This window comes from Malus sylvestris, chromosome 1, assembly GCF_916048215.2.
Source record: "Malus sylvestris chromosome 1, drMalSylv7.2, whole genome shotgun sequence".
NCBI classification, from domain to species: Eukaryota; Viridiplantae; Streptophyta; class Magnoliopsida; order Rosales; family Rosaceae; genus Malus; species Malus sylvestris.
The window spans coordinates 19505385-19532709 of record NC_062260.1 but is presented as its reverse complement, the minus strand read 5'-3'; the positions used below and the strand labels follow the sequence as shown (position 1 = coordinate 19532709).

General features: G+C 38.2%; 5 protein-coding genes across 11 annotated transcripts; 3 read left to right on the top strand and 2 right to left on the bottom strand.

Moving 5' to 3' along the window:
- The first annotated feature begins 2613 nt into the window (after positions 1-2613).
- On the top strand, positions 2614-3192 carry LOC126614363 (uncharacterized mitochondrial protein AtMg00810-like). Its single transcript, XM_050281984.1, has one exon. It carries the CDS (start codon positions 2614-2616, stop codon positions 3190-3192), a length of 579 nt encoding a protein of 192 aa, XP_050137941.1.
- A 2666-nt stretch (positions 3193-5858) lies between these two features.
- Positions 5859-9877, top strand: LOC126632431 (OVARIAN TUMOR DOMAIN-containing deubiquitinating enzyme 9). 6 transcript variants are annotated; one of them, XM_050302883.1, is made up of 11 exons: positions 5859-6031; positions 6408-6769; positions 6866-7107; positions 8004-8077; positions 8243-8297; positions 8629-8703; positions 8822-8895; positions 8991-9039; positions 9165-9249; positions 9348-9404; positions 9522-9877. In XM_050302883.1, the coding sequence occupies exons 2-11, from the start codon at positions 6433-6435 to the stop codon at positions 9569-9571; spliced, it is 1098 nt and encodes a 365-aa protein (XP_050158840.1). In that variant the 5' UTR covers positions 5859-6031; positions 6408-6432; the 3' UTR covers positions 9572-9877. The 6 variants fall into 6 exon arrangements, with proteins under 6 accessions (XP_050158840.1, XP_050158832.1, XP_050158828.1 ...); XM_050302875.1 differs by having other exon boundaries at positions 6399-6769; XM_050302871.1 differs by having other exon boundaries at positions 5859-6048.
- Positions 9878-11926: 2049 nt separating this feature from the next.
- LOC126632413 (protein WHAT'S THIS FACTOR 9, mitochondrial) lies at positions 11927-13595 on the top strand. Its single transcript, XM_050302825.1, has one exon. The coding sequence runs from the start codon at positions 12032-12034 to the stop codon at positions 13283-13285; it is 1254 nt and encodes a 417-aa protein (XP_050158782.1). The 5' UTR covers positions 11927-12031; the 3' UTR covers positions 13286-13595.
- A 27-nt stretch (positions 13596-13622) lies between these two features.
- LOC126632372 (pumilio homolog 4-like) lies at positions 13623-20602 on the bottom strand. 2 transcript variants are annotated; one of them, XM_050302761.1, is made up of 12 exons: positions 20243-20602; positions 19998-20057; positions 19115-19790; positions 17617-18460; positions 16860-17430; positions 16629-16770; positions 16439-16546; positions 15688-15900; positions 15501-15611; positions 14657-14851; positions 14199-14373; positions 13623-14121 (listed from the first exon to the last, which is right to left on the bottom strand). In XM_050302761.1, the coding sequence occupies exons 3-12, from the start codon at positions 19778-19780 to the stop codon at positions 14084-14086; spliced, it is 3063 nt and encodes a 1020-aa protein (XP_050158718.1). In that variant the 5' UTR covers positions 19781-19790; positions 19998-20057; positions 20243-20602; the 3' UTR covers positions 13623-14083. The 2 variants fall into 2 exon arrangements, with proteins under 2 accessions (XP_050158718.1, XP_050158709.1); XM_050302752.1 differs by having other exon boundaries at positions 16860-17433; positions 20243-20600.
- A 2636-nt stretch (positions 20603-23238) lies between these two features.
- On the bottom strand, positions 23239-25968 carry LOC126632463 (thioredoxin-like 3-2, chloroplastic). Its single transcript, XM_050302893.1, has 5 exons — positions 25503-25968; positions 25007-25081; positions 24281-24347; positions 23610-23627; positions 23239-23508 (listed from the first exon to the last, which is right to left on the bottom strand). Exons 1-5 carry the CDS (start codon positions 25838-25840, stop codon positions 23404-23406), a joined length of 603 nt encoding a protein of 200 aa, XP_050158850.1. The 5' UTR covers positions 25841-25968; the 3' UTR covers positions 23239-23403.
- Between the last annotated feature and the right edge of the window lie 1357 nt (positions 25969-27325).

Genomic DNA, 27325 nt, shown 5'->3' with positions numbered 1-27325 from the left:
TTTCTTACAAGGCAAATCATGTTGCCACAACTTCTTCTGAGGGAGCACTGAAGTTCACCACTAATCCAGCTGCACTAATCAACGAGTTTGCTATGTTTCTTCATAAGAAACAAGGTCTTGGAGATAGTGAAGGACCACTAAATCAGTGTGACAACAATCAAACTGCACTACTAGGACTGTTTGCTGGCTTCCTGGCTGGAAATGAAGGCGTGGTACAAAGTGACATCTCAGGTATCTTACACTCATTCTCAAATGCTTTCAACATTGGTAATGTGCATGATTATTGGATTATAGATTCTGGAGCCATTGATCATATGACTAACAAGTCTACAAACTTGCATAAATTTGAAAAAAATTCTATTCCATCTTAAGTGTCAATTACCAATGGAAAAAATGATATGGTTGTGGGAAAAGGAAAAATACATTTGATCTCAAGTGATGTCGAGTTTGAGGCTTTTTATGTTCCCTCATTCCCTTTTCAACTTTTATCTGTTGGCAAGATCACAAACTCATTAAATTGTCTTGCCATTTTCTCTCCAAAAAATGTGATCTTTCAGGATGTAGTCACCAAGAAGACGATTGGTGAAGGATTTTTCTTAAATGGTCTCGACCATCTTTCCAAGCATATTCAAGTTCCCAAGGCTTTTCAAGTCACTTCAAGCGTAGCTCAAGAACAACAACTTTGGCACCAACGTCTAGCACATCCTTCTGAAAAAGTTCTATCCACCTTGTTCCCAAACATGTGCAAAGTTACAAGTCCTTGTGATGTTTGTCATTTTTCTAAGTTTACTAGATTACCATTTACTTCCTCTTTGTCTAGGGCTAGTAAGCCTTTTGAAATCGTGCATTCCGATGTTTGGGGACCAATTCTAAAGTCTTTTGATGGATACAAATATTTTGTAACTTTTGCGGATGATTTCACAAGGATTACTTGGTTGTATCTTTTGAAATTTAAAAGTGAAGTGATGGAAGTTTTTCAAGATATTCATAGACTTATGGCCACCCAATTTGCTTCAAAAATTCATATTTTACGATCAGATAACGGCACAAAATATATGTCTCATAACATGTCACACTACTTGAGCACGCATGGTATATTACACCAAACAAGCTGTGTTGGAACACCTCAACAAAATAGGGTGGCCGAGAGGAAGAATAGAGATCTACTTGAGAAGACTAGAGCTCTTATGTTTCACATGAATGTGCCTAAGAAGTTTTGGTCTCAAGGAGTTCTTAATGCGGCATATCTCATCAATAGATTGCCTAGTAAAGTGTTGAATTTTAAATCACCTTATGAGGTCTTGAAAAATAGAAAGATTAACTTTTCCCATTTGAGAGTCTTTATGCTTTGTTCACATTCAAGCTCAAAATCGTGACAAGCTAGACCCAAGGGCTGCCAAATGTGTCTTTCTAGGTTATTCATCTACCCAAAAAGGTTACAAGTGCTATAATTCAACAACTAGAAAAATGGTTGTTTCAAGGGATGTTAAATTTGAAGAACATGTTCCTTACTTCTCACAATCACTGGATTACTCTAGACAGGGGGAGCATTTGATGGACTTATTTCCTTTTCCATATCCAAACGGAGAAGATGCAACATGCACTCCTAGTGATCATGTGCCGGATGATGTTAATCTTCACTCGGTGGAACATCTTGAAGATGAAACCCCTTCCTCATCGGAGATTCACATTACACCCTTCAGTGATCCTTCTAACCATGATGTTGTTCAAATATCTGTAGTTCAATCTCCTACAGTTCGTCGCAATCCTGCATGAGAGAGGAAACTTCCATCCAAGTTGCATGATTATGTGACCTACACTGCCAGGTATCCCGTGACTGATGTTATTGACTATAGCAAAGTCTCATCTTCTTTTGCTACATTCCTACGTGCCATTAATGAAGCTTGAGAACCTCAAAGTTTTCAAGAAGCCAACCTTCACAGTGAGTGGAGAAATGCTATGGCAGAGGAGCTTCAAGCCCTCCATGAAAATAACACATGGTCTATAATGAAACTTCCAAAAGGAAAGAAGGCAGTGGGGAGTTGTTGGGTGTACAAAACTAAGTTTCATTCAGATCGCACAATCAAAAGGAATAAGGCTCGCTTGGTTGCTCGAGGTTTTACACAAACCTATGGCGTCAATTATAAAGAGACATTTGCTCCGGTGGCAAAAATGAACACTGTTAGAGTATTGTTGTCGGTTGCAATTAACAATGCATGGCCTCTCTTTCAAATGGATGTTAAAAATGCTTTCCTGCATGGTGAACTTGAAGAAGAGGTTTACATGAAGTTACCCCCATGTCATCCTCAATTAAACAATCCAGAAATGGTATGCAAACTCCATAAATCCATTTATGGTCTCAAGCAAAGTCCACATGCATGGTATGCCAAGCTCAGTCATATTCTGGAAAGGGTTGGTTTTTGTCGAAGTATTGCGGATTCTTCCCTATTTGTTCATTCCAGCTCAGTGGGTAAACTAGTTGTGCTCATTTATGTTGATGATCTAATTGTGACAGGTGATAATATGTCAGAGATTAATGCTCTTAAATAGTATCTCAACAACAAGTTTGCTATCAAGGATCTTGGCACTCTCCAATACTTTCTGGGCATCGAGATGGCACACTCTCACAAGGGTTTCTTCCTCAACCAACGCAAGTATGTCATGGATCTTCTTCACGAAGCAAAAATGACAGATTGCAAGCCTGCTCGTATCCCCTTGGACAGCAACTTGAAGCTAAAAACTCATGGTGATCCAATTCCCAATTTAAGTTACTATCAAATAATGGTTGGCAAACTCATTTATCTGACTATCACACATCCTGATATATCATATGCCGTCAGCATTGTTAGCCAGTTTATGCACTCTCCAAGCATGGATCATTTGAAGATTGTTCATCGTGTGCTATGTTATCTTAAGGGTTCCATTGGTAGAGGAATTCTTATGCGCAACAATAGTCACACTCAGATCTCAGGCTATACTGATGCTGACTGGGCAGGCAATTCTCTCGATCACAAGTCTACCACTGGGTTTTGTACGTTTGTGGGAGGCAACCTAGTTACCTGGAAAAGCAAGAAACAAAGTGTTGTTGCACGCTTTAGTGCAGAGGCAGAGTATCGTGCTATGACGTCGACTGCTTGTGAACTTATTTGGCTCAAAAGCCTTCTGTTGGCTTTAGGTTTTCCTCATCAATAACCCATGTCCCTACACTATGATAATCAGGCCGCGATGCACATTGCATCGAATCCTGTATTCCATGAGCGAACTAAACATATTGAAGTTGATTGTCACTCCGTCAGAAATCAAGTTCAGTCCAAGGTGATCGATACTCACTACACGCACAGTCATGATCAACTTGCGGATATTTTCACAAAAGGATTAACCTCTGCTAATTTTCAGCGTCTTTTGTTCAAGCTTGGATCAATTAATCCCTTTGATCCAGCTTGAGGGGGAGTATTGGAAGAAAGAATGGCAACTAGGGTTAGGTTAGGTTGCATGTTCACCGTACAAAGGATTTTAGGGTGATAGATAGTGTTGTCAATTCCCTTAATTCAAGGGATGTGTCTTATTTGTCTTGTTGTCAATTCCTTTAATTCAAGGGATGTGTCATATTTGTTTTTTTTTTTTGGTTAGCTTTAGACGTAAATCAAGGAGGGATAGGTAGTCTTGTTTTCTTCCCTCTAGCACATATATATTTGCTATCTCTTGTACCTGATTGTCTTATGATGAATATACCATTCACAAAATTCAATAGATACACACATGAACCAAGATTCAAAGGCAGTCAAAGTCATATCTTGTAGATCCTAGTTCGCTTTCTAATCGCTTCGGGATCAAGAGGCGGGTTTAAGAATGTTATGTCAAAAGAACCAACTCTAATGGGAGAAGGAGTACAAGTGGTACACCACATCAAATGTTAATAATTGCACACATGTTACAATATAAATAACTGATCACGCAAAAGAAAATCAATCATCAAAATAATGATGTAACTAATCATTTCTTCAACATGCCTTGCAATCATCATTGTAGAATTTGCAACAAATGTTGTATCGGTTTTTAAAAATCCATGTTAAAGCGTTATTTAACGTCTTTGAGTCGGTACGAGAATTTAAAACAACAAAGCATGTGTTGTATTACCATTAATTTATGTCACCAAATAAGGAATGTGAAATCCTCAAGCAAATATTATCCCCTTGATACCCTAAATTTTCGATTTTCAGGTTGATTGTTAAAAGGGTAAAAGATTTTCACTACATTTGTCCCAATATATTCTCATGAGTCCGAATCCATTCTAGTGAGCAATTCGGAAATTCATAAATCGTATCCGTTTATCGTATATGGTGCGATCAGAAATTATTTTAAATATTTTTATTTAAAAAAAAAACATAAAATAGTATTTGATAAAAACTGATCGCACGATGTACGAACATACACGATTCACTAGGGGTGGGTTCAAAAAACCGAAAACCGAAAAAAACCGAAAACCAAACCGAACCGAAACCGAAAAAACCGAACCGAACAAAAAAACCGAACCGAATTGAAAAAACCGAACCGAACCGAATTCTTTTGGTTCGGTTCGGTTTTAGTGATCTAGAAACCGAACCAAACCGAACCGAACCGAATTAATTAAATTAATTTTTTTATTTAATTATTTGTTTTGGATATTATTTTCTAAACCCAATTTGTAAGTTAAAATATGCTAAACCCAATGTGTTGCCAAACTTTAAGCTCAAAATATTAAAAAAAAGTCCTATAAAAACTTTAAACCCTAACCTATTATTTATCCCCCATATAAGGTTCCGGAGCCAAACCTCATCCTGAAGTACCTACATCCATCTCCATAGCACTGTCTACTTTTGTCTCAGCTTTCTTTTCCAAATCTACTCTCATATAACATGTAACAGAATCTATAAACATTTATTTCGGGTAGATTACTTAGGGAATTTGTGATGGAAAAGAATCCAACACACACTAAATAAATCCACCCACGCATTTCTTTTACTAATCAAGTTGTCAACATGCAGTTACAAGCAAACAACCCTGATATTTGAACAACATCATACAATTTAACTTTTCTAAGTCATTTGTACGATTTTTGTGTTGTGATGTTGTTAGTTTGGACTTTGGAAGACTTGATTGATGATTTTAGTTCAACTTTAAATGTTTATTTTCATTGTCTTTGATTATAGTTAGAATGCTTGTGTTATGATTATGTTGGATACGTTAAAATTTAAAATTTCAATGTTTTTCATTTTTTGAAAGAAAAAAAAAACAAAAAACCGAAACCGAACCGAAAAAAACCGAACCGAAAAAAAACCGAACCGAAAAAAACCGAAAAAAAAATGAACCGAACCGAACCGAACCGAAATTTCGGTTTGGTTTCGGTTTTGGCAAAAAACCGAACTGAATTAAACCGAACCCACCCCTACGATTCACGAATCCCTAAGATCCTCATCAAAAGAATCTAGAGAGGATCCTGTTGGTATTCTCATTTCATACCTACTACTAGGCCCACATGCTTATCTTGTGACACGACAGATTTTTCAATGTGACCGATACATATGGTGGTACACCACGTGTTACTATACAAATAGCGAGATATGTGTGCTAAAAAATTAATAACTTAAAAAATAAAATTTTCCACAACTTCTATTAAAACCCTTAGTGTACCACTTGTGTTTTCGTTACAATTAAACATTTATCATGTGACACATCCAACTATGATTCTCTATATCCCAAACCAGCCTTAACAAGCCAACACGTGGCACAATCACCGGGAAACCGGCAGATCCCGGTGACCAGTGCTCCGCGTGCCAAATCATCGTGGGGGCGGTTTGTTTCCCTTTGTTTCAGGTTCCCTCTGCGAAAAGCGAGCCTTATATAACCCCAACGGGATTTTTCGATTTCTCCAAAACACGCCAAATCCAACGGCGGTTTCCAGTTTCAACAACCACTTTCTTATCTTCCTCCCCCAGGTGGCGCGTGCATTTGCGACCCCTTCCGTTTGGCTCCCAAAATTCTTCCGGCCCCCGTAATTTGGCTTCAAAGGTTGGTTTTTTTTCTTTTAATTTTGCTGGGTAGGTTTTAAATTCAAAGTTTGAAGCGTTTCTGAATTTTATTGGAATTTTTAGGATTAGGGTTTTGTGATTCATGTTCTGCTCTGTGAAATTTAAAGTTTTTTTAACTTTATGTGCAATATATTTGTTTCTTTTTTTGGATTTTACTGTTGGGTTAGTTTAAAGTTCGGATTTTTTATTGAAATTATAGATAGATTTTGAGGAAACCGATTATATGACCGTGAACTTAGTTTAATAGATTGCAAATAATGCAGTTTCTATTGTTATGATTATGCCCTTTTCGAGTTTTTTTCGGTTATTGAAATTTAACGGGGATGCTAGGTACTTCAGGAGCAGAGGTAGTGTTGCTAGATAGATGTTAAACGAGCAGATGAAGACATATAACCTTGATCCCGACGTGCTTCGCTGGGGTCTCCATCTCTTGGATGTTTGCACATTGTCGAATGATAATTCTCATAGTACTGTTACGCGATACGACCAGGATTTTAGTCAAGTAGAGTATGTTAGAGAAGGTTATGTTGAGCCTTGTATTGTGGAGAATGATGAGATTATAGCTCATGCTTATCAAGAAGAGTTGTCGAGGTTCGCTTCTGTAGAAACATCTGGAGCTTCTGGTTATGGAGATGGGCAGTTGGAAGCGTCAATTCTTGAGCAGGATTGGCTTGGTCCATCAACTAGGCACAGTGGTTCTGGTATGGGATTATGCAAATTGACATTCTCGTTAAGTTCTCTGATTTGATTTTGTGTATTTGTTCTCCTTGTTAAGATGAAATGTTGGAAATCTGTAGGGCTTGAAAATGTTCAGGATGCAGTAAATGATTTCGGCAGAAATATGGACACCGATGATTATAGACATAATCAACATGGGGTGGATGATCCAAGGAGAAATGGAAACGAGGTAGCAAGTGATCACTGCGAAGGAGAATACTCTATTAATGGGGAAGACTTTTTGCATTCACTGGACATAACAGATGAATTTTCTCTTGATGGTGAAGTAGGGAGAAGATTGAATCAGATGGCTTCTGTACCTGTAAGTCTAGCTTTTATGGCGTCTTGCTGCTGCCATTTAATTATCAAAAGATTATGCATATCATCCGCTGGTCATCTATCCAGGGATGAAGCCAGGATTCAGAAATGGGGTGGGCTGAATCTGAACACATTTTCTTTCGTAATAGAACATATAATATTTAGTAGTTGTACCAAATTTTCTCTTAAAATATCTGTTCTGTAAGGAAGAAGTGTTCTATACTATTAATTATGAAACGAATTTTAATCACAAATGATCTTTTATGTTTCAAACTCATCAATTTCATCACTTGTATACTGTACACTCATCAATATGGTTCTTCGCATGTTGAGATGAATCATATGTGGCCTATAAAGCAAATTATGTGATACCACACGAACTTTTTTAATTAAAATTGTTAAAAAAATTTAAAACAATAAAAAAAAACTAAAAAGAAATAAAAGATAAGACTAAAGAAGTAAAAAAACGAAACCTCTCTGTCTCTCTTTACCCGATGTCATGAGCTGCCGCAGTCACCTCCACAGCAAGCAAACAACCAGCCACCCCGTTAATTCCGGCATTGAGCATTCCCCGACAAAATTCTGCCCCACCCACTTTTCCAAACAGCACCCAGACAGCCTGCCAACGCCCAACCCACAACCCCAAATCGCAATTCCCTCCCTTCACCCAGCCACTCTCTTCTGCGATTACACCCCCCACTCATCACAGACTGAAAGTTTATTTGTTTAAATTGGTAGAAATTGGTCTCCTGGTATAAATATTCGGGATAGTGTGGGAATAGATCAGTATCCATTTGTCAATTTGTTTTTTGTTAGGAAACTTTATTGCATGCCAAGACACATTTTTAGTTTAATGTTTATTGCAAAATGGGATTCACATTATCATCATTCTTTTGGCAGCATGTTCCTAAAACGAATGAAAAATTACCCTCAGAGGATGAACAGTTATCAGATCATCAGAGGCTTTTGGATAGGTATTTTATGTTAGTTCCACGTATTATATACTTTATTTATGAGTAATGAATTGTCTCCCGGGATATATTGTCAAACCTATATTTCTGTGTCTGATTTTTTTTAATAGATCGATAGTATTGGGTGTTTCACTTCAGGTGTCTAATTTTTTTCTTTTTCTTCAATAGGCTGCAATTGTATGATTTGGTGGAGTGTAAGGTCCAGGGAGATGGTAACTGTCAGGTTGGTATTATTTTACTTAAATGATTGGTCTATCATTTTTATTCTTTCATTTTAAAATGATAAACAAAAATTTACTGAGCATCCAATTTTTGTTGAAGTACATCAAGCGGTGTATTCGCAATGAATAATCTGATGCAGTCTAGATTGAAACAACTTTTTCCCCATTCCCACTACTCTTTCAATACTTTTTTCTTTCTGGATTGTAAATGCACTGCTCAAATGTATATGTAACATATCTTTATACTTGTAATTTCACATATCTAGCTTGCAATATTCCAGAGTCCTCTTCTGAGTTAAGTTGATAGTGTCTCACTATTGTTTTATTTCCCAGTTTCGTGCTTTATCAGATCAACTATATCGTTCTCCTGAATACCATGGTGTTGTAAGAGACCAAATTATTCAACAGGTTGGTTGGCATTTCAGTAAGTGGATCTTTAGTAGTTAAATTCAAGTTATTCTTGTGAAGGTTTTGAAGATGATATTTTGTAATTTAACTCTTTTTACTCATCTTTTTTATGTCTCAGCTGATGAGTCACCCTGAAATGTACGAGGGTTACGTTCTTATGGGTTATGTTGATTATCTAAACAAGATGAGCAAGTAGTGTGCTAATCTCTTTATCCATAATCTTCTATCCTAAAGCTTACATCTTTTTCTTGTTTATTTACTAATTCTGCTTGACATGGATGAAATAGGAATGGTGAATGGGGTGATCATGTCACATTGCAGGCTGCCGCAGATTCGGTATGAGGCACTCCCTTTTTGCTAGTTTTTATTTTTTTGCTTAATATTTTGCTTTTATATGGGTGTCCATCAGTTCGTAGAGAAACATTCAATTGTCGACTGATATGTTCATTATTTTATTGCAGTATGGTGTCAAGATATTTGTAATAACTTCTTTCCGAGATACATGTTACATTGAAATCCTTCCTCACGTTCAAAAGTCCAATAGAGGTAACGGTTTTAGAAGATAATAAACTTCCATCTTTCATCCCTCCTCTCTCCTCTAGTCACCGTATTTGGTCATGTTTGCTTATATTTCACTTGTGCAGTTATCTGCTTGAGCTTTTGGGCCGAAGTGCATTACAATTCGATTTATCCCGAAGGAGGTAAATCAAAATAAGCGTTTTTTACATACATCTACTGGGAAATAAAAGAACACATTAAACGACATGACTGGCGTTAACATTTGTTATCTTTCCTTTGTATTTTGTTTTCTTGTTCAGAACTTCCTCCGCCCAGCTTAAGGAAAAAGAAGAAATGGTGGAACCTTTGAAACCAGGAATCTACATCTGCAACGAGTCCTAGTTTTCTGTTGAGGAAGCTTCAGTGTCGCGTTTACGTTCTCTATCTTTGGCTCCCTGGAGCAGGGGGCAGAATGGCGTTCCTTTGCTTGTTCTGCTCTGCATTTGCACCGGCAGCTGATTCTTCACCAACTCCCTTGTACATGTTATATCTTCTTTGATTTAGATGAGTTTTTGCTTTTAACATACCTTTGATATATAGAGGATTTGTCGTTCCTTTCTGTAAATAAATTCATCGTTTTTATTCTTAATTATAGTAAATCTTTCTTTCCATTCAATTTTGTACCTTCACTTCACATTATGTTCAGATATTAACAGAAAATGGACTCAACCAGAACACTAAAAAAATCTTTCTTTTTGAATACTTTGTGATTCTATTTGAACAAAGCTCCCCGATTCAGCCGACAAAGGTTCGTTCAGTTGATAAAGGTACCTGCTTTGTGTGTCGGCACACGAAGATTCGGGTTCCGCTGTCAGTAGTTCTGTGTTATTAGGCGATCTTTAAAAATCAACAAAGAAGGCACCGGCCCCTCTGTAAATTCTCAAAAAGACTTATAGTATGCCCTGATGAAGTAGCGTTCCTCCCCTAAACTTTTTAAATATAAAAACTCTCCGAAATTTTTCCTGTGATTTTATATGTAAACCCTTTTTTTTTTAAGAAGATATATGTAAACCCTTTAAAACCTAAGGGAGATATATATATTTCCGATTGTATGGTACAATTTCTCCTTGGCATCGAAGTCCATGTCAGCACCATGGGAATGGACGAGTATTTATCAATTCTAACCAAAATTTACCCTCTAAATTCACAAATGTCAATTTTTACAAATTCTTTCAAATATAGCCAAAAATCTGATTGAATTGACCTAAATACCCATAAAATTAAAACTCGTGTTATTGGGATGCTCCCTCGCCATCCCTTCTTCATCTTCTTCCTCTATCCAATAAACCAAGTCTTCAAGCCGAGCCCTATTTCAACAACTCTAAACATACACACCAAAACCTAATTCGGTTTCTTCCTAATTTGCAGGTAGCCTGATGAGAACTTCCATCCTTTTGGGTTAAACAAATTTACAAAATAATAATACTTTATTATACGGTAGATCCTAAGGCCAAACAACCACTATGATTCCCTTACCAAAAATTGAAATTCAATAACGAAATAGCAATAAAAGAAAAGAAATTAGAACATAAAACTAAGGAAACAAGTTGAAATATACCAATCAAATTGAAAAGATGAATTTTAACTAAAAAAAAAAGGAGTAGTATACCTTAAAAGTTAAAACCTAATTGCAAGAAACTGACGCCAATATATACGAACTCATAACTGTATGGAACCAAAAAAATAAAATATTAAATGGAACCAAAAAAATTATAGACATTAATCCTCCATTAATTGCTATCCAATTAACTCAAGTATTTACTGGTGAAAATTGTAGTGGCAGAGCCTCTGCAGTATATGTCTATTTTCATTTTGTTTAACTTTAGTCTCCATCTTTGAAGTTTGAACAAACGCAGAAGGTTAAACAAGTTTTAGCTTTTGTAAATTGGTTTTATTATAACTTTATAAGGGTATTTAGGTATGTTCAAGTTGGTTTTTGCTATATTTGAAAAATATTATAAAAATTGATATTTTTGAGAGTAAAGACTAAATTTTGGCTATAAACGATAAAAACTCGGAATGGATATGTTATTATTTGGTTACGGGAGTTTGTTATTTCGAAATTTGTGGTTAGTACTATTTTTTTCTTTCTTTCTGAAATTTGAAATAAAAAAATGTGTGGCGTTAAGAAATAGTCTAATATACCACTTAATACTATAACTTAGTGATATTCTTAAGTGAAAGATTTTAAGTTCGATTCTCGTCAAAGACGAATTTAAACCACATTATTGTTAGTAGGCTAAGTTTACCTCATCCTCTTTAGTGTAGATAAAATCATTTGTTAAAAAAAAAAAAATTAGGCTGATATACAAGTAATGTAACTAAAAATTTCTTATTTAAAGGGTCCGTGGCTCAATGGTAGAACATTCGATTGCAGATCAAGTGGTCAGCGGTTGGGGAAATGGATCATTTCCATCTAATTCTCTTCATCAAATAATTTGAGTTCTTGAAATTTAATCCAACGACTAAAAACAGGGATCCACTGTAAAGGTTATAATAACTTTAACATTTTAATCAAATTTTAATGATCCAGATTGTTTGATGAGGATGATTAGGTGGAAATGATTAGGAGATAGATCATTTTCCACCGGTTGGAACCCGGTTGGGCCCTCTTTCAATTTTACCTTTTTTTATTTCTATTTAACATAGGAACCTATAAAATCGAGCTTGACTGAAACTTCCTACAAAAGGCCGCCATTGCTGCAACCTCGCAGTTTGTCTTTCTGAAATCCTCCACAGATTTATCTGATTGTCCCCTAAACCCCTACACATGTTACTCAAGAAACCCACCTCCAAAACCCTAAAAACCCTAATTTTCCCCTCCTTAAACCCAACCTTTTCCTTCCTGCACCTCCCCCAAAACCCTCCTCACACCCACACCCAGAAATCCACCTACGTCGATGTGTACATGAAATGGAAGAAAGACCCTTACTTTGATTCACTCGATCAAATCCACAAGTCCATTGTTCTTAAACCCATCATTTCCCTCAAGAATTTGATTGCCCAAAACCCCAATGGATGCATCCCAATCTCTGATGTTTCCAAAAGGGGGATTCAACTGGAGGTCCCCATGAAGGTTGCAAGGTTTCTGAGGCTGTACCCTTTGATTTTCGAGGAGTTTACTGGCCCGAAACACAATCTTCCATGGTTTAGATTGACCCCAGAAGCTGATGAGATCGATAGGGAGGAGAAAAGGGTTTGTGAGGAAAGTAGGGAGGATTTGAGGGATAGGTTGAAAAGGTTGATTCTGATGAGTGAAAAAAAGATCTTGCCTTTGAATATTGTTCAGGGAATGCAGTGGTATTTGGGTTTCCCCGATGATTTCGTGCGAAACCCGGATGCCAATTTGGATGAGAGTTTTAGATTTGTGGAGATGGAGGATGGGTTGCGGGGGTTGGCTGTTGAGAGTAGTGAGAAGGTGTTGTCTGTGGTGCAGAGGAATGCAATGAAGAGAGGGGTTTATTTCGGAGCTCCGATGGAGGCAGTTGAGTTCCCACTTTTCCCCTCTAAGGGTTTGAGGCTGAGGAGGAAGATTGTGGGTTGGTTGGAGGAGTTTCAGAAGCTTCCCTACGTTTCACCTTACGAGGATTTTTCTCATCTGGATCCGGACAGTGATGTATCGGAGAAGCGCGTGGTGGGGCTTCTTCATGAGTTGCTGAGTCTGTTTGTTGAGCATTCAGCAGAGAGGAAGAAGCTTCTGTGTCTTAAGAAACATATGGGGATGCCGCAGAAAGTGCACAAGGCGTTTGAGAGGCATCCCCATATGTTTTACTTGTCTCTGAGGAACAAGACTTGCACTGCAATCCTCAAAGAGGCTTACTGTGATGAGTCTGCTATTGGGAGGCATCCGCTTTCGGGGGTGAGGATGAAGTACATTGATTTGATGAGGGAGTCGGCCGCGATCTTGAAGAATAGGAGAGTGAAAAACCGGTTTGTTGATCGATTGGATTCGCATACGGAAATTGAAGATGGAAAGGAGATTGCAGAGTGTTCTTACTTGTCTGACAGAGGAGTTCAAAATTAGAAATGAAATTGGAAGCTTAAACTTTGGAAAATTACGCGTTCTTTGCCGTTACGCGAAATTCCACTATGTTCACCGGTTCATTGGACGGCTGGATTTGCATGGCCGAATCCTTAAACCTGTTCAAACACGTGCATCTCATACACCGGGTGTATTGTAAAAAAACCGATTCTTCCCCTTTTGTTGAATTTTGTGGGTGCTCTTTCACTCATTTCTATTGTAACAATTTGAATTAATCCTTTAGGAACCTGTACAATTCGAGTTTTACTCGCGATATGCATACTTGTAATGCGAGAAGTCATGAAGCAGAAAATGAAGGAACAAAGGAAAGAACAAGATATCTGCAAAAGACAAGTAATATATATATCTCCTCGAGAAAATTGCAGGTGTATTTACACAAGTAGTTTTCAAAGTCGAAAGCCCCAGCATATATGAACACTCCCTATTTACCCTCTCTTTCAAATTGCTATTAACCATTTACACTAGAGACTGTAAAATAGACAACGAACCTTGTACCGGTAAATTCTCGAGCCCAAGGACTGACCCTCTTCCATGCCGAGTTTTCCTGGTCAGATTAGAACCGGCGAGCCAAAATATATACTAGGAGGGGGATAGACAAAAACACTATATCGCAGGGGGCGCCGGATTCCATGCTTATTTACAACTATAGCTTCTTTGTGTATTTATACGAACAACTGAACGAACTTGCTAAGGTCACTGTCCATGTTAGCTGTACAAGGTGCATACTTATTCATGGTGGCAATAGGAAAAATGCCTTCTGCTCGCTCCAGATTGGGTGCCTCAAGAAGAACACGAGGCTGACAACCCTATGCGCCTTTCTGCATATGATAGATCAAAATCTGTTAGGTCTTTTACTCTGCAAATCTGTAAAAGAAATATGTAGGAAAAGGCTCACCTCCAGTTGTGATGAGTTTCTCGACACGAGAAACGATATGTTTGCCGTAGGTATACTTCTTCAGGGCAGTCAAATGAACCTTAATGCGAGAAAGAATCAACTCAAGACTCTGATCATCACAAGTCTCAAGAACCTTCTGCACAACGTAGTTTCCAAAGGGATCTTTCATCATGGCCTGCACATTTGCAATTGAAAAATTGGGTCATGCATCAAAACCTAAAAAATTCATGACCTTGAAGCATCGCATATTTTGTTACGTATGCGTGACCATGTGGATTTTCAATTGTGGCAGTGCGAAGTGTGAACTTCGTAGACTGGCAGCAGTCGGTAGCGTTAATTTCATTGTACAGTCAAATGTGATGTGCAATGTGCTAAATTCATGTAAGAATTTCCATAGCTAGTATAGACTATCTTGAAAGTATATATTATCTTCTGTATGGAAAACGTTAATTTTAGACCTGTAAGGGCTCATTTTCATCAGTTGAACCCAGCATCTCATTCACTAAAAACTGGCGCTCATCAGCATTCCCAAAAGTTAAGCACTTCTCCACAACATTAGAAGCAAACTTCTGCTGACTCATCTTCACAATTTGTCCTGCGAGCTTGTGGATAATTGCAGTCCGTTCATGCGGTTTACCATGTTCAAGGACGTGCTACCAAACAAGAGTATTTATATCAGATACGCACAGTTGATGATATGTATATGGGTATTTCCACCACATATATATACTTGATGCTAGATATCACAAATAGCATAGGGTCTCAAAGCAAAGACAAAGCATGACTACTATCGGTTGTGAAAACAAAAGTGAGAACACACTATAAACAGCATCGGCTTTTCAATCAAAGAAAAAGACAGACTGAAAAAGACAATCAAGTACCTTGGCATCCAGTTTTGTCTCAATGCTCAGATGAATCACATAAATGAGATCACAGGAGGCATATCATGAATGGTATAAGCTACAAGGCATACGATCTACCAATGAAAACAAAAATATAAAGTACCTCGGCATCTAATTCTGTACACATGCTCAGAATAATCTTAAACAAGTTGAATTCTGGTTATCAGGTTCAATAATATTTGCTAAGCAAACAAGTTGTCATAGTGTTAGGCCAATATGTCCCCTCATGCCCAAAGATCCAATATTCTTTTTCCTTTTTGTAGAAAAGCATTTGCATCCAAAACAATGCATATTTTCTGGAACATAACTCATTTAACAGAATAGAACAAATCCATGGCTATATATGGAAAAATAAATATAACACAGCAGCTCAACTGTATATATACTGAGTATTGAATACCTGAATGACGTAATTTCCATATTGATCTTGTGCCAAAATGCATACAGATTGCATGATTTCATCCATGATTATTTGTTGTGTGTTTGAATCATTGCAATGTTCCAGAACCCTCTGTAAGCACCAAAAGGGATCACACAAGTAAATATAAAGAATCCCCACACAGGGAAAGAAGATGCAAACAACTAACCTGTATAACACGGCATCCATAAGGATGAGTGGATAGTGTGACAACTTGCCCATAGAAGGATGAAATTATAAATTGAATTTTATCTTGAGGGATACATTCTATACACTTCTGAATGACATGATTCCCATTCTGATCACGGACGCATTTCATGATTGAACCATCAAGCTCCGACACCATCTGTGCCTGATGATTCACATCAACCACTTCCAAAGCCTGAGGTAAAATTTAGAGCATTAACTCTTATTTTCCAAGTACGATTCATCTCATACCATACTTAAACAACTCTTAAATAATATGACTATTGGGTCATTGTTTTTCTCAATGTGGTGCCAAAGTGTCTTTTCCACAATGGAGGAGGGAAGCATAGTAACATATATAGTTATCTGTCACGATGAAGGTCATACAAGACAGGAGCATTGTGTTTATACATAACATGTGGATGGCATCTTTCTTAAATTTTTCCAAAACTCCTTTTTCATTTACATTGGTCTAGTTTTCTAACCTAACAAGAACATCACATGAAGCTACTGGTAGCCAGATGCAATATAGTACATTATTTTCTCGTAGCAATGAAGCATGTAAGTGGTATGAATAACACCAAACACCATGATAGAAAGAGTTCTGCAAAGTAAAAAAAATGGAGAAAAGGAATTTGTATCCATGCTATGCAAATGTTGAGGCAGATCAAAGGGGTAAAGCTAACACATAGAAAGGCATTGGTAGATCAAGACTTTGAGGATCAGGAAATCACCTTCTGGATCACTCTACAACCATACATTTGAAGACTGAGAGGCAAAACATGGCCAGTAAGTTGGCTGGTTAACTCTTTTCTTTGACTTTCTGTACCATGCTCAAAAAACTGCAATTTCACGCAGAACTAAATTAATAACTTTAAACAGAAAGGAAAGAATTTTCAAGCATTTGAAATACAGAGATTATACTTTCTGTACGACATAATTTCCGAATACATCAGTCATCAAGGCGCGAGCATGAGGAATAATCTCTGGAAATATCTTCATTTTTTCTTCCACAGTGGCTGTTTCTAGTTTCTGCTGAATAAAGCGACTTCCATACTGGTCGGTACTACAATTTTGCTCAGAAGAAACTGAAGTCAAAATTGCAGCCAAAGCAACCTAAGAAGAATATACACTGAAGAAAAACACTATACATACCTGAATTCAATTACGTGATCAACAATGTCCGCAAATTCAAAAGACTTGTTCTTATTGTTCTTGAATTCATCTAATAATGATGATGCATGCCGTCCTTCTAGGTTGTTTCCAATATCTGAGTTCCAGGAGCTAACCGACCCTCCCATTGAACTTCTCAACATAGAATTAAAGCGGGCAATCTTCTCACTCTCAAACATTGGACTACCATACCCAATAGAAGGATGAAGCGAATTTGCCATCGGATTTCCTGGATACATGCCAAGCCCATATGGTGGGTTCCCAAAATAACCATGATTAAAACCGCCAGATTTACCTAAAACTGACAACTCATACTGTTGCTTCCTTTGAGCAAGCAATGCCTCAAGATATGCCTTCTGAAGCCCCTCTAAGTCTCCATGCAAAGTGCCAAAGTGGTTTTTGCTCAGAGGATAACCACTTGGACTAGTTACATTACGTGCTGCATAATCAGTTCTTTGCAAAAACTGAATATAAGATGGGTCCATAACAGAAGAATGAAGACCAGGCCCTACTTTGTTTCCCAGTCTGTTCAGACTTTGTTCATCACCAATAGCTACTGCACCCAGAAAAGAAAAGGAGGGAGGGAGAGAGAGAGAGGGGGAGAGAGAGAGAGAGAGAGAGAGAGAGAGAGAAACATTGTCAATGCTAAGTGCTGACTGACCATTCAACCAAGGTACTCTGCTGATTTTAAAAAATAAAAAAGTTATTGCGGATGAAATTTAAGAAACTACATAATTACCTGCACCAAGATGATTATCACTTGTCATATTCAACTTCAGATTTACAGGATAGGCCCCGGCAACATGCCCATCAAAGTCCATACCTGGTGGATTTGCTTCTTGGTAATGAACATTAGATCCTTCCAAAGCTCCAAAGCCTGAAGAACTCCCTTTTGAGTACAGACTGGGAGAAGAAGTTCTTCTTGAAAAATTAGCTTGCCCAGAGGATGTAGTACGGTTTGTTATGATTCCATTTTTCTTTGCTAGATGAGCATGATTAGTAGGAAGAGAAAAAATTTCAGCATTTGCCTTCTCTAACAGTTCCGGCTGCAGCCTCTGATGCCCATTTGGCATCTTAAACAGAAAATCATGCTGATTATCAAGATCCACATGAAGCTGCGACTGAATACATCTATCATCATCTACAGGTCTAATTTTTGACAGGCTTAAGCCAGAAAAATTGGCTGAAATATCAGCCAGATCATTCATGCTGGAAGAACGATCATTTTTAATATCTGGACTAGCAACATTCTTCCTCTCGGTAGGGAATACTCTACTCCCTACAGGGAGGAGACCAGAACTGGTGGACCTGCCAAATAGTTGTTCAGGGGTTCTGCTTCTTGGCAAAGAAGGACCCACAGCAGATGCAAAGGAATGAGAAGCCATTGGGCCATGGCTCCGAACTCCCACCAGGCCATGTGGAGCTGCTCCATTATGCATACCCTCTGCAGACTCCACTCCATTAGATAACCCAACTGGATGGGGATCAGTCATGCCTGTGGGATCCATGATATCACCAAAAGTGTTATGACTTGATGGCCTTGACAGGGGACCTGACAAGGACGCAGTTTGATCAAGTCCTTCCTGCAGAACGTCAGTTATTAATTTACAGGACACCAAAATAAGAAACAAGAAATAGCAGCTAAGAACTTCATCCCAAACCAAATTGCTTGAATTTACTCGGTGAAGTGCATGTATAAGCATATCAATTTAAAGAATATGAATAATGAAAACTTCCTGCATTAAATATGGAAGAAAGAACTAATAAACATCTGCACCTTTCTGAATATTTGGAAAGGAAGAGGAAAAAAACCTTCATGAAAATGGAAATGAGAACTTAGACAGTGATAAATAAAGTACAGCATGATGCATTCAACATGTCACGTGCATATAATACAACGGCTAGCAAGATTGAAAGGTTCCAATAGAAGCCACGACAGATAGTTGCAACAGTAATTCTAAGAGCAGGATCATGCTCTTGGCTACATCCTTGCTCTGCATCCCCGTGTGAAGGGTGTACCCGCCCTTATGGAAAATGTGCGATCTCGTGTAGTATGCAATAAATATCAAACGTAAACTAAAAGCTATCTGTAATGCAAGCTTCAAACAGCCATGTAACTGAAAATACTAATCAAAAGGGGGCAGGTAGCATCAAAATACTCAAGCATACAAAATTTGTGAAAGAATCAAATGCCAAGACAAAGGGAATAAAAAAAATGCAGAATGAAGATAGATTACCTGTAAAATGTCAGCAAAACTCTTTCTCCTTCCACCAAACCCAGTTGTCGACAAACCAATCAAACCATCTGAGCTTCTATCAAGCCACTCAGATGATGTCTGTTTAGGGAGATTGCAACCTTTAGCATTCCTCAACCCCATCAACTCATCCTCTGCCCTTTGTAGTCCCAACTGTGTGGAAAACAGCGACAAACTATCACCATCATCAGCCAACTTCTTCCTCCTCCAGTCCCCAATGCCTTCAAAAGAAGACCCACCACCCTGAAACCTCTGTGCAACACGCCAATCCTCTCTCGACAACAACGGTGGAGGCAATCTTGGGTTAATATTATCATGCGAATAGTAGTACGAAAGATAAGCAGGATGAGATCGAATCTCATCTTCGGACAAAACCCCATTGTTATTACTAATCCTACTAGTCACATCCCTAAAATCTGAGTTCCTAAAGAGACTACCCACAGCAGTTAGCGAACCCTCAACAGTTGGCGGGGCACTGCCGCTCCTATACATATTCATGTCCCTCTCCCGATGAATGGCATGCTGATTGCGCTGCTCTCTCAGAATCAATTCAAGCTCACTCTGTAAAGCATCTTCTAAATTCCCATTGGATCCTTGCAGATTATTATCTAGGGTTGATAGCATATCTATGTTACTCCCCGTAGCCATCTCCACAGCTCTAAATTATCACAAACAACAACAAAAACAAAAAAGAAATTCTTCAAATTCAGCTAGTTTTCGCATTCGATAAATCGTAATCATTAAGAAAAGTAACAATTGGCTGACTTTTTTTGTGCTACAAGTGCCCAAATGATCAACATAACTATAGAATTCAAAGCATAAAATTCTCGGAAAAAGAACCATATTCGAAACGAAAATTTTGTACCGTGAGCAGAAATCCTCACATCGATCAATACAATCAAATCCCGAACAATTCCTCGGGCGACTGCGAAAATCATGGAAATCACATCAAAATCAGCCAACTCAATTATATGATAAGTGATCACACCAACAAAACAGCATCAAAACATCGAAAGTTTTTAACTTTGTTGTAAATTTCATAAATTGTAACGAAATTGGTACTGATGAAACGGAGGAAATGGTCAACCGGCGTCGTAACGAGGGACTTACGTCGCGGAATTGATCGCTGAGGGAGCTCCACCAACAATCCAATTGCTATATGTACAGAAAGAATATAATGTGTATATAATATATATATATGTATATAAATATATATTTGTGTATATTCGTATATACGATTGAATGTACGAGAAGCTGAAGCTTTTCTTGATCAAAAATCTAGGAAAGAATTTCGGAACAATTCCAAGGGCTAGAGAGAAGTTTACAGAGAGAGGGGGGAGAGAGGGAAGCTGATGTTGGGGATGGGATCGTGTGGGCCTGATATCCTTTCGAAACGGCCCCTTTTAATTTTAGAGAGAGAAAGAGACTGGAGAGAGAGAGACGGGAGTTTTGGTGGGGGCGAGGCGGGAAGAGAGGAGATGGTGCACCGTCTCACGAGAGGAATGATACGTGCATGGAAGAGTTGTAACAAATTTTAGGGTTAGTTTCGTATTGGTGCGTTTTTAATAAAAACTGTCTCTGTTGTGAGCATGGTATTAAATATCGATAATATCGGTGATATTTCGCAGATATTATCGTTTTTCAGAGGCTCCGATATTTTCCCACATATCCGTCTCATTATCGTCAAAATATCGCGATATTATCGATAATATCGCGATATTTTCGATATTATCGAAAAAGTCATCGTGGATCCGTCGTCGGAAAGGCAGCCGAGGCTGCGTCGTCCCCCCAGCTGCCCAGATCTCTCTGCAATCCATGCTCAAACCCAAGATCTGCGCCTCAACGACGCCGATTCCCCCGCCGTTGTCGAAGTCGCGGCGAAAGAGCTCGCAGAACGGATTGAAGCAGCTCTTGGGTTGAAGCAGGCGTAGATCCACAACTCCAGAACGGATCGAGCTCGCAGTTGTAGATCCACAACTCGTGGTCTGTCCCCACGGCGAAGCAAGCGTGGTCTTGGGTTGAAGCAGACGTGGAACAGAGACGGAGGCGAGTGCGGCGCCGGCGGGGCAGTCTTCGGGGGGAGGAGGAGACTGGGTGGTTGTTGTGGAGGTTGAGGTTGGGGTTTGGGGGCGATTGGGGGTCGTGGTGGTCGTCGCTGGAGTCAACGACAGAGGTGGGATTATTATCGGTGGGATCGGTGAGGAAGGCGGAGAAGGATCAAGAGAACTCAGAGTTCCTGGGTTCGCCGACGAGGCGGAATACGCGGACGAGGAGGAAGGCGAGGGAGGAGGAGAATGCCATGTGGAAGAAGGATCGAGAAAGGTCTATGTGCGTGTGTATGGGAGAAGGGAGAAGAGAGAAGGATCGAGAATTCGAGAGATGTGTCGATCTGTGTGTGTGTTTGTGGGAGAAGGGAGAGGGAGAAGAGAGAAGGATCCAGAGACAAGTCGTGTGTGCGTGTGTGGTGTGCGTGTGTGGTGGCGTGTGTGATCCCTGTGTGTGCGTGTGTGTGTGTGTAGGTGGTGTGTGACGGTGTGAGAAAAGAAAAGCATGGTAAATAATTCAACTTTTACATCTTTTAGGAATGGTACAATGTATAAAGTGTAAAATATTGTACTAATTCATTATATATAAATGATTATGGTGTGTTTAAACTTTTTTCATTAATTACTACATATTTTCTACACTCACAATGTTTGCCAGCTCACTATATAATCAACTTGATAATGTTAAATCCATCATGCAATGCATTTCCTTCCAATTTTTTATGATAAACTAATAGATAATTGACTAAATAAACATCCTGCAAAGTTTCAATAAAAATTTTCAAGTTTTTCTTACAATTTCCGTGGTTTCCATGTAATTTTTATCGATATCGATATTATCCCGATATTTCCATCGATATTTCCGTGTTTTCGGACTACCGATATTTCCGATATTACCGATATTTTCTTCCTTGGTTGTTGTGAGACAATTGTAAAATAAAGTTATTGAGTGTTAGATAATTTTTTTTTTTGTAAAAGTGCTTCAACAAAAAAAAAAAACCAATGTCTGAGTGATTGGTAAACTTCTATATAAACTGTTGTGAATATGTTAAATGACGAAAAAAAATGTGGTATTTAATATGATATAATAATTGTAAAAGATAATAATATAAGGGCCAAGATTGTAATTTTGTAAAATATATGGGGTATACATGCCTTTTGAAAATTTCATTGATTACTATGTTTTGAAGAAAAAAAAAACACTTTTTTCAAGAGCATGGTAGATATGCTTCTACTTTTCTACCATCATTGACAATAAGTTTTTAAAAAAAGTACTTTTTTTTTTTTTACACATTTGATGTTTCAAATTTTATAATAAGCTGTTTTTTTTAAAGTACCACAATTTCAAATCAGCTTTGAATATGATTTCTATAATCCAGCACGGTGGATCTAAACTTTGCTAAAGGCACTATCATGATGAGGCTTTTAGAATTTTATTCATTCTGATTATGTACCAAAAAAGAAAAAAACTACATTTAATATTATGGTCTAATATATAATTCCTCTTCATTTGTAAACGAAAAGTCTTAAGTTCGATTCTCGCCAAAGATGAATTTAAACCACATTATTGTTAGCTCATTGTGATGCTGAGCACACCCCCATAATGTAGATAATATTGTTCAAAACAAGCCATAACTGATTAACATCAAGATTCAAACTATGTGCATTCCGAAATCAAAGAAAAAAAGTATGGCGTTCTACTCTCCAGTTCTCGACTGCATGTTTTATGTTCTAAACTTGTAAAACAAGAACCATACTAGTTTTTCTAGCATGAAACTAATCTAGCCAGTCTGCAGGTCATCTGTTTTTCAAAATACCAGTCCTCTAACACGCAACGTGATGAAAAATACATGCTGAAAAGAAAAACGTAGACAAATCTCATGGACTTGGATGAAACACGAGCGTTATCACGTTGCTGATACAAGCAAAAACTGGGTTTCAACACATAACAGGGGTAGAACCTCATGATTATGCAGCATTTTTATCTTTGGCTAAGCCAGGAACAGCTCTAATTGCAAAATCATATATGCCTGCAGGAAGCAAGGACTTAAGAAAAACAAATGAACAAATTTTCTATTTATTCTCTTCCCTAAAACTGGTATTATTTATATTTGTGAAAAAAAATTACAGAATGGATATTCATGTCCCTTGTAGGCTTCTACTGAACCTTATGTATAAAAAAGTTATGGAAAAAAAGTACGAAAAATTTCTCCATTGCACTGAACCTTACGTGCTATCCTCGTTTTCAATCATTTCCCGAACTTCATTAATGACTAAATGTGCTTTGTGACCACCGATAACCTCAGCTTGCTTCTTGCTGTCTTTCCACAACTGTAACATAATCATCCTCATTAGTACGGTGAATAAATAGAAAACGGGAAGAAGGAACACCCAAAGTTCCTCAAAGATGTCTCACCGATGTACGAGCTTACCTGTATAGTTGGCATCTTCTGCAAGAGATGAAAGCACACCATGTAAAAAAGCACAAAGAAAACCAAAATGTCAGTCAACATTCTGCACACATATATATGTCGAAGTAAGGAAACAATAGTAGGATTAACATATCTATGGTTGTACGATCACAGAAAAAAAATTGGAAGCTCATCATGTTCTGGTGCATAAAAAGGAAGAGGATGGTTTTAAATTGTGAGCACACGATGCACGGTTTGTAGTATAGAGTTAGTCTTGAAAAGATTACACAGATAGCATTGAGTTTGCTAACAAAGTTCAAAACGCATATAGCTTTGCACATCACCCCTCCTGCTCCCTCCCAACCTCCATCCCCCTCTGTCTCAGTCATACTCGTAAGTGAAACAACATTAACTCATTCAAATGATGTCCACGACGACAAAATGACTCAAAACCTACATAATTTGAAGAATATAGATCACTTCACAGATCAGTTGCAAAGACTTTCGTAACTAATGACAAAAAAGCCTTGTGCATGCCAGAGTAGATTTTGGATTTTTGAATGTTAGTCAATTCTGTGAAGCTATACACTAGAGAATTGATGAAAAAGTATTCAGCCCAAACTTACATGACCTACTCCCACACCAATACAAGTCACGTTGACATACTTTTCTAAGTGGGATGAAAAACTTACAGTGACATCAGCACGTTTAACGAGTTTGTGTGGAACTGAATTGACATCAACAGAATAGAACTTCAATCTACAGAAAATAAACTCAGATTCAGAATTTATTCTGCATTGCGGAGTTGTAAGCCAGCGAGAATGGTAACATGCAATTGATTTTTCTAAGTACATAGGAATCTCATATATGCATGTACATATGAATGTATTTATTATTAACATGAATGCCTGCCAAATCTCACTGTGCTTTGAAATACCTTTTTGATTATCTGCATATAAATACACAAATGAGATTTGGGAGTTCGCTAGAGAGAAGTATATAGGAGAGAGTTGATGCAATTTTTATTTCTGTAATTAAATGAAAATTTCTACTTGTACCCAATGTTAAAGCCGCTTTTGCAGATTGTAAATGGAAATCCCACTGTAATACTGTCTTAAATTGAGTACCTAGAATGATGGTTCTAGAAACAAGAAGGCACAGATTTCACCAGGGAAAGCATCTTAGTAGAGTTTCAAGCTTTATTGCAAGCTCTCCGATAATAAGCACATCAATCAACAGTGTTTTGACAATTGACAAACTAAAAGAAAAGAGATTTAGTCCGATGAAATACCTTCATTGTGTTCATAGATGAAACTCAAAAATTGAAATAAAGAGAAGGAAATATCAATGTTAAGAAGTTCCAATGTGAGATTGTTTTATAATAATCGACAGAGATGGCTAATAAGTGCGTTACTAACCTTGGATAGTACTCAGCTGCCAGCTTCTCCAATTTTGGCTTCAAATATATACATTTTCTGCACCAGGTTGCCACCCTACAAGAATATCCACTCCCACCTCAGAACCCATTTCAATGCAAGTTCCGATTTTTGTGTCGAAAACAAGGAAAACCTACCAATTCCTATATGCCAAATCACAACATTTTTAAGCAGGTCCATATTTAGTAATCATTTCGTTGTTTTTCATTTACTAGATACCACCATCAAATGAAAGCTGAAACCTAAAAACGAAATGGTTTTCATATGAACTTAAGCACACATTACAAGTCCCAAACTTCCCAATAAAGTTTTATGCATTTCCTTTCACTTCAGCATGGCAATGCAAGCCAAAGCCCCCACTTTCTTTTCTCTCCCTAAATTTTCTCAGCAACCAAATAAACCCCATTGAAAAACCCACCATACAAATATCCAAAATCTCATCAATCCAAACACCAAAATCGAAAACCCAGAAACTTACCAAACGACAACAAACGATTCGTCGAGCTGCTGGGCCTGGGCAACCACCCGATCGAACTGGGTCTCGCTGGAAATGGGCGCGAGCGCCACCGTGACCGGTGAATCATCCACCTCCTGCAGCGACCCTTCCTGGCTCAAAGCACTCAGCGCAGTAATCCGCCCCCGGATTTCATCAAATTTACGGGAGAATACCGGGGGATTTGAAGAGCTTGGCGCTCTGAGCCTGAAGCCCAAAATTGAAACTTTGGGCGAAGCTGTTGGCCGGTCACGTGACCCGTCACGTGAGGCACTGGCTCTCGGGTGCCGGAGAGTAGGGCGCGTCGTCGGTACTACGGACATGCTGAACAGAAAGAGAGAGAATGAATCTGTTGACTTGGGAATTTTAAGGACCGTTGAGACTTGACCGAGGATTTGAAGGGGTAGCAGGGGAAGGGGGAGGCGGTAGTGAGAATTGGCGGCGCGTTTGACGGCGTTAGTCGATGGAAGGTTGGTGGGGCCCGCATGGCCTGACCAAATGCAACGGACTGCAGAGGCTTGGACTGTTCGTTCGAGCGGGGTGCGGTGAGATTTGCTGAAGTGACTTGTATTCAGCGCGTAAGGTTGCCACGTCGGCTAGCAGTTAGTTTAAGAACAGCCGCCAATTTTGTCTGTCTGTCTGTCGGTTTTTGGTGTTCGATTGGAAGCCAGGATCCAAGGCCCAGACACACAACAGAGCCCACTAGTTTGTTAGCGACTACCGAATATCAATCTACAATACATTTGTTTGTAATCAACAAATATTTGATACTTGAAAGTATCAATAATGTATAGCAATTCTTTTTTTTTATGTTGACTAGCTTGAATTAGGTGAGAAGTAAATTAATTGAAGAATATTTGAATTAAGGCGCTCCAACTCATACTATTGAATCTGTTTACAAAAAAAATTAAAATAAAAGTTGGGACGACATCAATTTCCTAAGTTGTTTATTAATTTATCTGAATCGAAACTAAAAACAATTTATCAAAAACAAAGAGCTAAATTCCCCCAAAATCATATGAAGGTACAATTTGTATGATGGGTTGTAAAATCCCGTTCTTGAATTTCATTAGTATAATCTACGTATTGGTATTATAGAGATTTTATATTATTTTTTGAAAAATTAATTATTTAAAATCCGTAGACCATTCGAGGTCACAATTTATATTGTCGAATAGATATCGAGATCACGAACGCATAGGCGAAAACTATTTGTGAATCCGGATTATAACGGTATAGTTATGGACATTTGAAGCTGTTGCTAAAAAAAAAAAAAAAAAAGAAGGAAAATGCCACGGGAGTGGCTAAAAAGGGGGGAGGAAAAGAAAGCCATGGGAAGGTGGTGAGAGAAAAGAAGAAAAAATCCGTTTTGGGGTGAATTAGACCCGTTAACCCGCAAATTTGACCCGTTCATATCTTCTTTATCCGATCTCTGTTTTGAGTGATCTTGGTGTCCATGGAAAGCTCTTGACGAGCCCTACAACTCTGTAATGTTAGATTTTCCATTTTCTTATCCATTTTTCCAGTTTGAGACAGCAAAGTCCCGTGGGTTTTCCGGCGGTTTTGTCATTTTTCCGGCAATTCCGGTAACCATTCCCTTAAGTGAGGTATGAAACTTCATCTACTCTTTTCAAGTTGGTATGCTTGGTTTGTGTTTTCGTATTCGTTTTAGAGTTGGATGTGTAGAACCCTAGAAACCCAGTTTTCCCCAATGAAATTGGATGGTTTCCGATTAGAATTTGTTGTTGGCCTAGTTGTGAATAATGTTTCCCTTGTTGAGCTCTAGTTACCACGTAAATTTAAGCCTT

What these genes read in the sequence shown, in the direction of transcription:
- LOC126614363 (XM_050281984.1), top strand. Translation starts at nt 2,614, where the DNA reads ATGGCACACTCTCACAAGGGTTTCTTCCTCAACCAACGCAAGTATGTC.
- LOC126632431 (XM_050302883.1), top strand. Translation starts at nt 6,433, where the DNA reads ATGTTAAACGAGCAGATGAAGACATATAACCTTGATCCCGACGTGCTT. An exon ending in ATCAGATGGCTTCTGTACCT is followed by an intron (nt 7,108 to 8,003) that starts GTAAGTCTAGCT and finishes TTCTTTTGGCAG; the next exon opens with CATGTTCCTAAAACGAATGA. An exon ending in TATCTAAACAAGATGAGCAA is followed by an intron (nt 8,896 to 8,990) that starts GTAGTGTGCTAA and finishes TGGATGAAATAG; the next exon opens with GAATGGTGAATGGGGTGATC.
- LOC126632413 (XM_050302825.1), top strand. Translation starts at nt 12,032, where the DNA reads ATGTTACTCAAGAAACCCACCTCCAAAACCCTAAAAACCCTAATTTTC.
- LOC126632372 (XM_050302752.1), bottom strand. Translation starts at nt 19,780, where the DNA reads ATGGCTACGGGGAGTAACATAGATATGCTATCAACCCTAGATAATAAT. An exon ending in TGATAATCATCTTGGTGCAG is followed by an intron (nt 17,434 to 17,616) that starts GTAATTATGTAG and finishes TTCTGGGTGCAG; the next exon opens with TAGCTATTGGTGATGAACAA. An exon ending in GAAATTATGTCGTACAGAAA is followed by an intron (nt 16,547 to 16,628) that starts GTATAATCTCTG and finishes GTGAAATTGCAG; the next exon opens with TTTTTTGAGCATGGTACAGA.
- LOC126632463 (XM_050302893.1), bottom strand. Translation starts at nt 25,840, where the DNA reads ATGTCCGTAGTACCGACGACGCGCCCTACTCTCCGGCACCCGAGAGCC. An exon ending in GAATCGTTTGTTGTCGTTTG is followed by an intron (nt 25,082 to 25,502) that starts GTAAGTTTCTGG and finishes ATATTCTTGTAG; the next exon opens with GGTGGCAACCTGGTGCAGAA. An exon ending in GCAGCTGAGTACTATCCAAG is followed by an intron (nt 24,348 to 25,006) that starts GTTAGTAACGCA and finishes TATTTTCTGTAG; the next exon opens with ATTGAAGTTCTATTCTGTTG.